Genomic DNA, 14,244 nt, shown 5'->3' on the forward strand with positions numbered 1-14,244 from the left:
CACCTCCTTCCAAGTCTAGGCATCCTGTGACCTTGGTGAGGTCACTCCCAGGGTGAGAAATTGGAGGCACAGGAAACCCTTTGCCCAGGGTAGGCCCACCCAGGCTGTGCTCGTAATTGCCCAGCTGTGTGTTGGGTGCCCAGAGAAGAGGATGTGGGCACCAGGCTTCTGAGGCTGGGGAAGAAGGTGGTCGGGAGGGCTAGGATGCCTCTGGGGCTCAGGTTGGGGTTGGAGTCACCACGGTAAACTCGTGGGTTACTTTAAAGAGAGAGGTGTGCACATGTGCCGTCTCTGTCCACCAGGAACCAAGGGGCAGTGGCTCCCCAGGGTGGGTGAGCGCACCCAGTGCCTCGGTCGCATTCCCGAACTTCCTGCTCTGCTGAGAGGAACCAGGGTAAGTGGCCAATTCCAGCACAGAGACATGACAGGGATGCAGGAGCCAGCATAAAGGGCTCCCACTGACCAGATCCAGGCCAGTCAATCATGAAGTCAGGCTTATCATCTACCTACTAAAACAGGGAGTCGCATTCACTCTGATGCAAATAAACTGACAAGGAAAGGAAGGAGAGAGGAAAACTCTTCCTTATTTAGAACATCAACCAAGGACATGAAGGGAGTGACACAGCCGGGGGGTTGTCATCAGATGCTGAAATTCTGGACAAGCTGTTTATGTGGAATCTCCCCAGAAGTTCTTCTTACTGGAAAGGGAAAACAGTAACTTTCTGGTGCTGCAGCCTGTGGACACCACTTCCGAGAGATCAGCTCCCATTGCCAACACTGGGACAGACGAACATCACGAGCCTCCGGACAGGAGAGGGACACAGCCTCGCTCCTGACTCCAAGCACAAGACCTCCTGACTCCAAGGACAGACCCAGACCGAGAGGCACTAAACCCACAGCTTGTCCTGTTGAGAACATTCTGCTGGGGACTTAGGGGACCCAGGATGCAGAAGCCATGCAGGATCCTGGACCCCAGGCAGGAGAAACAGGCCATAAGGGACATCCTCTGGGCAGCTAATGGAGGTTCCTGTGGGCTGTGTGTTAGGTCATAATGCCACGTCCCTGTGAAATTTCTGGTTCTAATAACTGGTTATTAAGAGAATGTCCTTGTTTTCAGAAAGTACAAGCTGAAGTATAGGGGCATAAAGGGGTGCGATGTCTCCAACTCACCCTCAGATGGTTCAGAGAGAGATGTGTGTGGAGAGGGGAGGAACCACCAGCAGTGAGACAGGGGCGTGGGCCTCAGGCCATCCCTGCAGCTGCTCTGTGGGGGTGGGACCCTGCCACACAAAAGCCAGCACCCCAGCCTAGAAGGGACCTGCAGACCCTGGAGCTCCCGCAGTCACGGGAGACCCTGTGGGGCAGGTGGCTGCATTGTCACACTTCCACGGTTCTCGGCTCACCCAGGCCCCTCCCTCCTGCCGGCTGCCCTGCCCAGGCCCCACACAGACCGATGCTGGGTTTCCCCAGGCCTCCCCACCGGGCACCTCGGACCGCTGGGGGGCAGTGTTGGCCAGCGATCCCTCTGGCTCTGCCTGGAAGCTTGGGAACCTGCCCTGAGGGAGCCTGCGCTGCCTCTCCCTGGGCCTCAGCCTCCCCGAAGGGCTTCTTTAAGGAGCCCAGGCACTCCCTTCCCTTGGGAACAGAGTCATCATTAGGATGCCTCAAGCTTTCCCTCTGCTGCGTGGATGTTTCCCTTCTGGCCAGGATGCTGGGACCTGCACCAGAGCAGGGGAGGGCAGGTGGATGGGGCCATCACGGGGTGGGACCTTGGGCCCTGAACGCAGCAGTGCAGAAGCTCCTGGGCATCTCAGGTCATTATTAGCATTGTGTCATTGTGGGGTGAGACTTTAGAGTCATCAAAATAAGCTTCATCTTACCAGGAACTGAGCTTAAGAGAGGTGGGGCCCAGCTGCAGCACCCGCTCATCGCGTGCAGTCACTGTGTGGCAAGAACGTGGGCCGCTCAAGATCAGGACTCCCCATCCCCGAGCCCAGTCACGCCTGAGGTCACGCCTCAGGCAGCGTGTTCCTCAGCTCAGGCCAGGGGCCATCTTTGCAGGGTGGGGTCCTGCTTTTGAAGAGATTTTTAAATCTCTGAGTTTTGCACAGTCTCTGTTTTCAGGGTTGTTCTTTCCTTAAAATAACACAAGAGAACCCCACAGCATATCCTTGCAGAGGACAAAGCCTGGAGAAAGAGTGGCTGGGCCAGTCCCCCAATCCCAGGGCTACATCCCTGGAGGTTGTGTACCTTTCCCAATGGGTCGGGTCAGCCGCCTGGGGCCTGTGCAGCCCTGTGTGTGAATCCACGCTACAGGTCTCCAAGACACAGCCCCCCACCGGCCCTGGTCCTGTACACTGGAGAGACCCCGAGCCGGGGCTGCAGGGCGGAGGCCTTTCTCTGACGGTCCCTTTACCGTATCACCTCCACAGCCCACTTCATGCCAATACGTCAGGCATGTGCTGGAGGCACCGGTGTGCAATCACCGTAGCTCCCAGGCCACAGGAGGGCACAGGTGCTTGCCAGCCCTGGAAAGGCACACCAAGAAACAGGGCCAGGACAGGGCGTGCTGGTCTTTTCCAGGGATGTAGAGCAGATTCCTTGTTCTGGCGCCAGCTCAAGTGGCTGGGACGGCACAATGCGGTTTTTCATAGGTGTCAGGAGCAGCCATGCCTAAGTAGGCCACCTGCTTCCTTTGGGGCCTTGGACGCCACTGACTCCTCCTGGGCCCCTGCCTGGCACAGAGGCAGCCACACACATTCTCCTTTTTCCCTTTCTCCTTTCCCCACACCCACCCCATTCCAAATACCCCTCTGGGTGGGACCACACATCTGTGTAGGAGCCACACGGTTGGACCATGAGTCCAGACTGGGATAGTGGTAGGATGTAGGGCCGCGTGGTGCTGCCCGAGCAACCGGGTTCAGACCTCGGGTGTTGGCCCAAGGCAGCCTCCAGGCCCAGAAGCCGAGGCCCCAGGAGGCCACTGCTCCCTCCCTTGGCCTCCTTTGCTTTCTCTCTGGCACCTTCATCAGGGTCAGGATGGTGGGAAACCTGGGCCGGCCTGCAGGTAGTGGAGTGGAGTCTGAATGGCAGGTAGAGAAATGACTGAGACGGGAGTATGGAGCCAGAGAGGAGGCAGGGAAGGCAAGGAACTGAGTGAATGAGGGCAGGGGAGGCGTTGGAGAAGGGCCCCGGGCAGGGGGGCCCAGCAGTGCAGGCATGCAGGGCAAGGGGAAGAGAGTAATGGAGGCTGGGTTCCCGTCCCAGGCCACCTTTTGGGTCTCTGCCAGCCCCCTTCCACACCAGGCGGGCAGCAGGCACCCAGCCTGTGACCATGGGGCCCTCAGAGGGGGTCCGATCACATGTGTAGCCCTCCTGGGTCCCGGGGGCACCTTTGGAGGGAGCCCAGGCCTGGGTGCCAGCTGGCTCCTCACTGTTGTCATTGGAAAGACAAAGGCATTGGGACAGGGCACAGAGTCACCAAGCGCAGGCAGGCCTTGGCCTGGGAGCCTCGAGGGCCTTCATTCAGAGCCCACCCCCAGCCCAACCCCGCCCCCCTGAGAGAGAAGGCGGGCATGGATGCATCATGTTGGAGGGACGTCACCCAGCGATGTGGGTTCTGGGACAGTCGTTCGGGCGGTGGCACCCACCGTCTGCGCCCTCACTCCCACTTCCCATTCCCCTCCAGGACTCATCTGATGGCCTCTGCTGTGCGGGTTTGTTCACAGGGTCCGGCACGTGGAGGACCCGCAGGGACCGAGGACCAGGAGACACAGCCCCCTCAGGCCCTGTCTGTGCCCCGACTCCAGAGGAAGCTCAAGGAGGCAGCCAGGAAAATCCTGCGGCTGCGCCTGGAGAAGGAGCAGCTCCTGGAGCTGGGGAACCGGCTGCGTGCGGAGCTGGGCCACCTCACTGGTGGGTCACCCCCTCCCTCCCCGGCCCAGCATCGCCTGCGCCGTGTGGTTGGGGATGCTGGCAACAGAAGAGCCGCGGTGGGGGGACCGGAAGAGGGCCAGAGGGAGGAGGGCCGGCCAGGCTGGCGGGGTGGCGGGTGTGGGGTTCAGAAGGGAGAACAGAGCCGCCCTGTGGAGCGGCCAGGTCAGGAGTCAGGCACAGAGCTCGGCTTCATCTCTGCAGTGGGAGTTCCGTGAACCCACTCCTCTGGCAGCATCTGTGAGAAAAATACCGCAGGTTAGCAAAGCAGCTGGTGTTTCTATGCGGCTTTGTGGTGACGGCAAAGGCTGCCGGGTTCCCAGGCCGGCTCGGGCCTCGGCTTCCTTGGGATAAAGGCGACAGTGTGTGCGGTGCAGCCGAGGCCGGGGCTGTGGGCCACAGACACACAAGCTGCCCGTTGGGGTCTTGGGTGCTGGTTCCTGAGAAAGGGGCCCGTGGAACCCACCAGAGCCACCACACATTGGGCCTCTCCTGGCGCCTTGGCACCGTCCGGTTCTCACGAGCACCCCCGGGTCACCCAGCCTGGCTGAGTGGCGCTCATACTGCCTCTGCCTTAAGCCCCTCGGTTTTCCTGCAGCCGGGGCACAGGCCGCTTTCTCACAGCTTACCCCTGTGGCTTCTGCTTGTCTGTCCTTTTCCAGCAAGAGCTTGGAGTCACTGTGATGATCCCAGAGTCTGGGAGCTTTGGGATTCTACCCTGTTGTCGACTTGAAACTAAGCCATCCCCTCTCTCCATGACAGCTCACCTTTAGAGGAGCAAGGCCCCGGGCTTGTGTTTCCTATTGGAAGCAGGGCACCCCAGTGTGCCTCTAAGGAGCTCGGAGCCATGGGGTGTCTGCAAAATGCTTCCTCTTGGCTAACTAGAGTCTTGGCTTCCCTCAAGGGTCCTCCTCACCCCCCAGCACTGCAGTGCCCAGAAAGCACTTCCCACTGAAGGGGAAGGAGTTTGGGCGGAACATCCATCCCCGGTCTCTTCCTAGCACTGAGCTGTGTGTACGATAATAGTAGCTTTTAATACATTGATATTTAGCCTCCTGAAATTACCGAGTGATTGGAAGTGGGACTTGGGAGAACCTAGGAAACAGCAGAGCTAAGGGGAGAGGGTGCGAGAGACCCTAGAAAATCTGAGGAGGAGCAGACAGGTCACTTGTGTTTTCAACAGACATCTTGCTGAGTGGCTGCTGTGTGCCAGGCACCTGAGATGCAGAGGTAAACCAAACCTTACTATAAAATTAGCCCCTGTCATATTTTGAGATTGCTGTAAACATCCGCCTTTGCACGTAGGGGACTTGGGAGAGACTTACCTCAGAGGCTTTGTCCTTCTAAGAACCCACCCCCGAAAGAAGAAGGGTGAGCAGCACTCAGTGTATTTCTAGATACCATCAGTGTGCAAACAGCAGGAGTGGGCGTCCTTCGCAGGGAACTGGCTCCCTCTCTCAGGACCCGCTTGATGAAGCCCTCCTTCTGTTCGGTCCTCCTTCTGTTTCACAGGTCGAGGGGGAAAGATTGGCTTTACTTGTTCCTCAGGGGCACTTCTAGACCATCTTCTGCCAAGTTCACTAAAAACCCCAGTTCTTTTAAAGGCCATGCCAACTACTCGTGCTCCCCTCTGCGCACCCCTGTCGTTTTACGGCCTTCAGCACTTAGGGCTCCATTTCTTTTTTTTTTTTTTTTTTTTTTTGTGGTACGCGGGCCTCTCACTGTTGTGGCCTCTCCCGTTGCAGAGCACAGGCTCCGGACGCACAGGCTCAGCGGCCATGGCTCACAGGCCCAGCTGCTCCACGGCATGTGGGGTCTTCCCGGACCAGGGCACGAACCCGTGTCCCCTGCATCGGCAGGCGGACTCTCAACCACTGCGCCACCAGGGAAGCCCCAGGGCTCCATTTCTTAATCCTACCCCATTCCCTCCCACATCTGAACCTTCCTGCCCCTTAACCTTGGCCTCCATGCCAAGCCCTGCCACTGCCAGTGTTCCCTCTCCCAGCCCTTGAGGCCCCAGACCTTTTTGATCACAGCCATGCCTCCCTCTCCCTCTGACCTTTTATTCCAGTGAACTTGTCTTTCCTCCTCATTGTGGCTTCCTGTAATCAGTTGGCCTCATGGCCAAGTATTTGAGTCATCCACCACCCACCCATCACTCATCCATCACCCATCCATCCAGTAGAGGAGCCCCTGATCGGTGCAGACCCTCCATCGCCAGGCCCAAATCTGAGTGAACTCCTCTCCCCAGGCCTGCTCCCTGTGCCTCCCAGTGTCAGAGAAAGCCGCAAATCCCTCGTGACCAAGTTTGCAGCCTTCTCTGAAAGTTGGAGTGATCTCAGCAGTAGAACTTTCCATGCCTGGTGTTTTCATTAGTGGTAGACTTTTAACTACCTTTCATTTTCTTCTCTGGTGATTTGTCTGTATGGATTTTCTGCCTCCTCTTGGATCAATTTTGGACGTTTACATTTTGCTGGAAATCTATCCAGAGTTCCTAGCCTTTAAAGTACTACCATAGAGTGGCACATAGTGGCCCACAACTCTCTACTTTCTTCTACATCTGTGCTTGTTACCTCCTTCCTTTTCTAAGACTTCCGTATGTGCAGCCCCAACTGCGAAGGCCCATTGGCTATGCACACGTTGACTCAGTGCATCTTTGCAACAATCCCAAGCATGAGGAAGGCTCCCCTTAAAAAGTTTAAAACCACATAGACATGGAAAAGTCAAAAATCAACAGATTTGATGTCATTACATCTTTTTTTTAAATTTATTTTTTATTTTTTTGGCTGTGTTGGGTCTTCATTGCTGTGCACGGGCTTTCTGTAGTTGCAGCGAGCGGGGGCTGCTCTTCGTTGCGGTGCACGGGCTTCTCATTGCAGTGGCTTCTCTTGTTGCGGAGCACAGACTCTAGGCATGCGGGTTTCAGTAGTTGTGGCACGTGGGCTCAGTAGTTGTGTCTCACAGGCTCTAGAGCGCAGGCTCAGTAGTTGTGGGGCACGGGCTTAGTTGCTCCGTGGCATGTGGGGTGTTCCTGGGCCAGGGCTCAAACCTGTGTCCCCTGCATTGGCAGGTGGATTCTTAACCACTGTGCCACCAGGGAAGTCCCTCATTACATCTTAGTATATCTCTAAGGAAAAGACATTGCAAGCAAAGATAAAAGACAAATAACAGACTGGGGAAATGTTTGCAACATACCTGACAGGTAAAAAGAATCAGTACCCAAAATGGGCATCTGCAGATCCCAGGCAAAATGCTGGATGGCACGTCCAGGAGAAAATCCACAGAACTGACAAGGGTATGGACACCACGCGCCTCTGCAAGAGTCTGAGGAGGGCAAGTAAGTCAGCATCAAGTTTACACCCAGACTAAAAAGTCCCACCCTCATTGTCCAGGAGAGTGTGGAGAACACCTGGCCTCCGTGGGAACCTTCCCTGGTGAAGCCTTTTTGGAGGGCAGTTTGGCTGCATCTCTCAAATTTTTTAATGTTCATACCCTTTGAATAAGCTACTCTTGCCCTAGAGATCCTTTTAAAAGATTTTCTCACAGATCTGAAAAAGATGTACATACAGGGATATTTTTGACAGCGTTTTTATTACAGTAGGAAAGTAATTGGGAAGGTCCAGGTGTTCATCCGTGGGACATCGGAGTTGGAACTTGGATGCTGCTCAGCCCTCAAGAGAACAAAGGGGCGCCCGCATCCCCACCAGGCGCCGTCTCCGCACAGCGCTTCTCAAACAAGAGGGACAGACAGCCCGCTTTCCCCATTCAGCTCCAGTCCACTGTGGATGATTCTTTTGCCAAGTACAATACAAATGTGGCCCTTCCAAATTACTTCAAAGCCCCTGACGTCCTAACGCGTATTCTCACTTTGTGTCCTTTCCTCGCGTGCCTGGACACCGTAAGGGCCAGCTCGGCCTACTGACCACACACTGTGTGTGCCAGCCCAGGCGCACCAGCCTGTGAGAGGCCACCGAACAGTGTGCTCGGAGCCCCAGGTGAACGTACAAAGCGTGTGTGTGCACGCATGCACATACAGGGCAGACTGGAAGGAAGCCCATCCAGCGCTTTGAGGAGGACAGTGGAGTGAGAAGAGAGGGGTGAAGGGTTTGGGGTTTGCTCTGTGAACTTCTGTGTCACTGGTGGTTTGTAAGAATGTCCAGCACACTCCGTTGGTTCCCTTTTGGGAAGGCCACCCTCCCCCAACACCGTGCAATGGGAGGTTTCTACTCTCCCACATAGGGAGATAGCAAAGGCTGTGAGCAAGACTGGTCTGTCTGCATTTTTTTACAAAGATGATTTACCCGGGTCATCAATCATGTGACTGCGATCATTAAGTGGTACAGAATGACCAGCTGTGACAGAAGTATCTTATCATCACTTGACAATATTGAAAATGTGAGACGGTACAGCCAAGCAGAGCCACACCCAATCTGGCTTCCTCTGGTTTCAGCGCCACCAGGCAGGGTCGACCCCAGGGTACACCTGCCCCTGCCCCAAGGGCTTGTCCTCGCCTGTGTGCCTCTGGGAAGGGACCTCATCCCCGCAGGGAGCTAGCAGAGCAGCCCCCTCACTGGCCCTGGCTTCGTCCTGCATCCTCCGTGGCCTGGGGTCAGGCTCCTGTGCCAGCCACGTCCCTCCCTCTCAGGTCCGGGCCTTCGGATCCGCATTTACAGACAGGCAGACTCGCGTGGTTGGGCGTGTGGCCCAGAGCTGCCCAGGTGGCCCCTGATTCAGCCCTTCACTCCCCCACCTCTTCTCCAGGCGAGTGGGTGGGTGGCAGTGCTGGGGAGTCACCTGTCCCCAGGTGCCCCGTCCCCGTTTGCACTCCTGTCAGCCCAGCTCTGAGTACTCACCCCTCACTTCTGAGAGGCCATCACACCATCTGCTGTAGGTGAGGCCAAGACCATGATGGACGCCAGCACAGCCTGAGCAGGCCTGCACGGTGGAGGGCCAGAAAATGGCAGGTCATGCAGCCAAACTGAGTGGACTTCAGCTTGGCCCACCTCTCTCCTACTTTGTTCTTCCTCCTGCTGCCAGTTCAGCTTTTGCCAGAAGTTGGAACTGCACATGATGTTTTCCTAATCTGTAGTCTACAGCTAGGATTCCTTAAAGTGTTGGTTCTAAGGATCTTAACATCTAACAGTTTTGAAAGACTTTATTTTGGGGGGGGGTAGTTTTAGGTTCACAGCAAAACTGAGCAGAAGACACAGATTTCCATACACTCCCTGACCCCGCCCACGCACCCCTCCCTCGTAATCCACATCCACTCTACATGGTACATTTGTCGTAATCAGTGAAACTGCTTTGACACAGCATCACCCAGAGTCCGTAGTTTACATCAGGGTTCACCTTGGTGGTGTATGTTCTGTGGGTTTGGAGCCTCTGTGCTCCACCTGGTCATCCTCCCTCCCTCCTGACTTCTGACAGCCACTCATCTTTTCACTGTCTCCATTCTTTAGCCTTTTCCAGAATGTCATAGAGTTGGAATCACACAGTATATAGCCTTTGATAGCCAGCATTTCTTTTTTTAAAATTAATTTATTATTATTAATTTTTTGGGGGGGGGCTGCGTTGGGTCTTTGTTGCTGCACGCGGGCTTTCTCTAGTTTCGATGAGCGGGGGCTACTCTTCGTTGCGGTGCGTGGGCTTCTCATTGTGGTGGCTACTCTTGTGGAGCACAGGCTCTAGGCGCACAGGCTTCAGTAGTTGTGGCACGTGGGCTCTAGAGCGCAGGCCCAGTAGTTGTGGCGCAAGGGTTTAGTTGCTCCACGGCATGTGGGATCTTCCCAGACCAGGGCTCGAACCCATGTCCCCTGCATTGGCAGGCAGATTCTTAACCACTGCACCACCAGGGAAGTACCATAGCCTGCACTTCTTAAAAGCTCTTTTTTTATTCTGATTATGAAAAGGCTGTTTGCTCACTATAAAAATATAAATGAATGCTGAGAAATTGTTAACTTATACTGGAAAGCACAAATTACTGACTAGAACTCATCCGCATTTTGGCGCCTGTCTGTCTGTTGGGGTGTGTGTTCACACTGTCACACGCACCCTCACGTTGGAACTCCACATGGCCCCCGCCTCGCTCTGCAGTCATTCCCTCGCTGGCCCCGCTGGGAGGAGACTGCACGCTGGAATCACATGTCTGTCCCGCGGCTCGGCAGTCATGCTGTAGCCAGCCTCGCAGGAGGGCATGGTCGTGCCCCCAGTCCGCCCCTACCCCCCACCAAAGCGCATCTCAGGCATTTTTACAACAGTAAAGTGCCTATTTGACCACAGCTTCACAGAAACTAAAAATTCATTAGAAAAAGGTTTGTGCCAATTTAGTTAGGTAAAAATAGTTCATTGTTTTAATTTGTATTTCTTTACATTTCTCTGTGTGTGTGTGTGTTTCGGCCATTTGTATCTCATTATCATGTAGTTTTCCTGCTGAATTTCTTTTGTCCCTTCCCCCAACTTTCTTCCTGCTGAATTTTTGGTTCATCTAGAAATGATGAGCCTGTGCTCCAGAGCCTGCGAGCCACAACTACTGAAGCCCGTGCGCCTAGAGCCTGCGCTCGGCAACAAGAGAAGCCACCACAATGAGAAGCCCACACACCGCAACGAAGAGTAGCCCCACTCGCTGCAACTAGAGAAAGCCTGCGCGTAGCAACGAAGACCCAACATAGCCAAAAATAAAAAAATGAAAAATGAAAAAGACAATACCCTGCTGTCTTCTGAGAAGCCAGCATTAGTACAAGCCCCTTCCTCGTGGGTGGCCTCCCTTTCCTCTCTGGCTGCTCTCAGATTTTTTCATCTAATCCATTTGTGCTCCAGTTTTACTATCCTGTGTCTACATGAGAGTTGCTCTGCTTTAATTTAACCTGCTCTGGAATCAGTATGTTTTTTAAATCTTAAGACTTGTGGTTGGTTGGGTTTGTTTGGTTTTTTTTTCCATTCTTTAAAATTCTCAGCCATTGTTTTTTTTTTTAATACATTTATTTATTTATTTATTTATTTATTTATTTTTGGCTGCATTGGGTCTTCGTTGCTACGCGTGGGCTTTCTCTAGTTGTGGCGAGTGGGGGCTACTCTTCGTTGTGGTGTGCGGGCTTCTCATTGCAGTGTCTTCTCTTTGTTGCAGCACACGGCCTCTAGGTGCACGGGCTTCGTTAGTTGTGGCACGGGGGCTCAGTAGTTATGACTGGTGGGCTCTAGAGCGCAGGCTCAGTAGTTGTGGCACACGGGCTTAGTTGCTCTGTGGCATGTGGGATCTTCCCAGACCAGGGCTCGAACCCGTGTCTCCTGCATTGGCAGGTGGATTCTTAAGCACTGCGCCACCAGGGAAGTCCCCATTGTTTCTTTTTTTTTTTTTTTAACATCTTTATTGGAGTATAATTGCTTTACTATGGTGTGTTAGTTTCTGCTGTATAACAAAGTGAATCAGCTATACATTTACATACATCCCCATATCTCCTCCCTCTTGTGTCTCCCTCCCACCCTCTCTATCCCACCCCTCTAGGTGGTCACAAAGCACCGAGCTGATCTCCCTGTGCTATGCGGCTGCTTCCCACTAGCTATCTCTTTTCATTTGGTAGTGTATATATGTCCATGCCACTCTCTCACTTCGTCCCAGCTTACCCTTCCCCCTCCCCACGTCCTCAAGTCCATTCTCTACGTCTGCATCTTTATTCCTATCCTGCTCCTAGGTTCTTCAGAACCATTTTTTTTAAGATTCCATATATATGTGTTAGCATACGGTATTTTTTTTTTCTCTTTCTGACTTACTTCACTCTGTATGACAGTCTTTTGGTCCATCCACCTCACTACAAATAATTCAATTTTGTTTCTTTTTATGGCTGAGTAATATTCCATTGTATATATGTGCCACATCTTCTTTATCCATTCACCCATTGTTTCTTTAAATACCACTTCTTCCTATTTCTTTCTAATCTCTTCTGGAGCATGTTAGATGTGTTTATTTACATTGTGTGTGTGTGTGTGTGTGTGTGTGTGTGTGTATGTTTTAAAATGTCTCTGCTACCTTCCAGGGGGTTTCCTCAAAGGTGACTGCTTGGAGCCAATGGGTAGATTCCTGTGTCTTTACCAGAAGTTTCCATTTCATCTTTATTCATTCTTTTCCTTGGGTTTATTTTATTGTTTTTCCCTGATTTCTTAAACATTTATTTCATTCTTTCTTGTTTAGTAATTGCATTTTTTAATATATATAAATTTATTTATTTATTTATTTTTGGCTGCATTGGGTCTTCGTTGCTGTGTGTGGTCTTTCTCTAGTTGTGACGAGCGGGGGCTACTCTTCATTGTGGTGTGCAGGCTTCTCATTGCAGTGGCTTCTCTTGTTGCAGAGCACGGGCTCTAGGCGTATGGGCTTCAGTAGTTGTGGCACGCGGGCTCAGTAGTTGTGGCTCATGGGCTCTAGAGCGCAGGCTCAGTAGTTGTGGCTCACGGGCTTAGTTGCTCCGTGGCATGTGGGATCTTCTCGGACCAGGGCTCGAACCCGTGTCCCCTGCATTGGCAGGCGGATTCTTAACCACTGTGCCATCAAGGAAGCCCAGTAATTACATTTTTTAAGGTGTGAATTTCCCATCTGAGTATCGCTTTGGCCATGTCTCAGGGATTTTGAGGGATAATATTATCAGGGTGATTAGTTGCCAGATGTTCTGCCCCTATGGGCTCAGACTTTCTATTTCACTCAAGTTCAATTAGGAGTGTTCACCTAAAACAAAAAAATGGCCAGTTATTTTTCCAGCAAAATGGGTTTATTTGGGAACAGCAAAGAATTGCCATTTAGGACATGCAGCTATGGTGAACCACATGTAAGTCCAGTAAAACAAGAGAGGAAACTTGGGTTTTCTCACAGGTGAGATAGGAGTACCACAGGAACTACTATAGGGGATAATGAGGCCATGAACCTCAAAGTCTTCTATATGGACTTTATACCTTGAAGGGCTTTTTTACCTGGGGAGAGGTTTTGAGGCATCTATTTGAATCTTGATGGGAGGTGCACTGTGGATTTTGCCAATACCAGTTGGAGAGTTTGCCCATAAGGAGGGTGGTAGCTGATTCAGTAGGGACAAATGATCAGTGTTTCCAGAATTAGTTCCAGAACTGTTGGAGACAGAGCAAATGAAAGATGTCAAAGGGTCATTTAGTTCACCTGGTTGGCTATGTTGATGGCGACTGTCAAATTTTAGAACTATTTCCCCCTTTTGGGAGAAAGAAGTTCAGGCATGATACTTTTCCAAGAAGTCTCAGCCTACTAAATGAATAGGGACGGAGGAGCTAAGGAGAAGAGGGTGTGTATCTCTTAAAAGGTCTAAGCAAAAGCGAATAGGTTCAGAAACAGGACCCTGTTGAGGTTCATTAGAGATCCCCCACTATTTGGACCACTTTAGTATTTTGAGGCAGGGGCTCCTTTCTAGCAGTGGGGCTGAGCACGGAGAGTGTGGTCTGGTGTCTGTAAGGACAGAGAGAGATTCGTTCCCAATCTGGAGAGTGGTTTCTCCAAGCTGATTCAAGGAGAGGATTGGGAAAGCCTCTGTCCTTCCTTGGAGCCCCTCACTGGGAGTTAAGAGGATATTGGAGAGGCTGGTTAGAGGGCTGAAGAGGCCCGAAACGCTTAAGCTTGTAACAGTCTTTCCAGCGTCCTGACTCTTTACAGTAATAGCAGAAACTAGAAGGTTTTGCGTTTCGTTAAGGGGCCTTCATTTTCGGGAGTCGAAGATTAAGAATTTAGTGGTCTTTCTTTTAGGTGACTCATCTAGGATTCGAGTGAGCTAATTTGCCAAGTTAACTAAATCTAGAGTGGACATAATTTCCCATTCCACCCTTGTCCTTTTAAAAGAGAAAAAGAGAAAGATCCTGGTGCAGCCCATTCATAAGTACAGAGATAAGGGGTATCTGAGTGGTTTCAACGTCTGAAGGAAGACCAGAATCTTCTTTAAAAACAGTGTGAAGTCAATTATAATAGTCATGAACAGGTTCATCAGATTTTTATGTGAAAACCTCAGTTTTATTCCCATCAACAGGCTTAGGAAAGACGACTGTAATTGCTGGTGGAGGTTTTCAGCGCGTTCTGACCTCTTGCCAGAAGCTAGGGGTTGGTTTTTCTAAATCCCCTCCAGGGTGTTTCCATCGAGCTAATTTCATCCAGTGTTTGGCTTGCCCCTCAAAAAGCATGTAAACTAACTGATATAAATCTGAGAAACCAGACTGGTAGGTTTGAGTAACTAAGCTAAATTCTCCAGCAAACCTACGGGGGCCCTCAGTTACTTTAGGAAAGTCTTTAACTGCGTCTGGCAATTCACCCTT

At 52.2% G+C, this 14,244-nt stretch overlaps 1 protein-coding gene across 1 annotated transcript in view; it reads left to right on the plus strand.

The window, feature by feature from the left end:
* CCDC57 (coiled-coil domain containing 57) overlaps nucleotides 1–14,244 on the plus strand; it is a 108,940-nt gene that overhangs the window by 53,935 nt on the left and 40,761 nt on the right. Inside the window, exon 15 of the mRNA XM_060082305.1 lies at nucleotides 3,729–3,915. Within this exon, the coding sequence (XP_059938288.1) occupies nucleotides 3,729–3,915 (187 nt within the window). The remainder of the gene's footprint in view (nucleotides 1–3,728; nucleotides 3,916–14,244) is intronic.

This window comes from Mesoplodon densirostris, chromosome 18 (assembly GCF_025265405.1).
Source record: "Mesoplodon densirostris isolate mMesDen1 chromosome 18, mMesDen1 primary haplotype, whole genome shotgun sequence".
NCBI classification, from domain to species: Eukaryota; Metazoa; Chordata; class Mammalia; order Artiodactyla; family Ziphiidae; genus Mesoplodon; species Mesoplodon densirostris.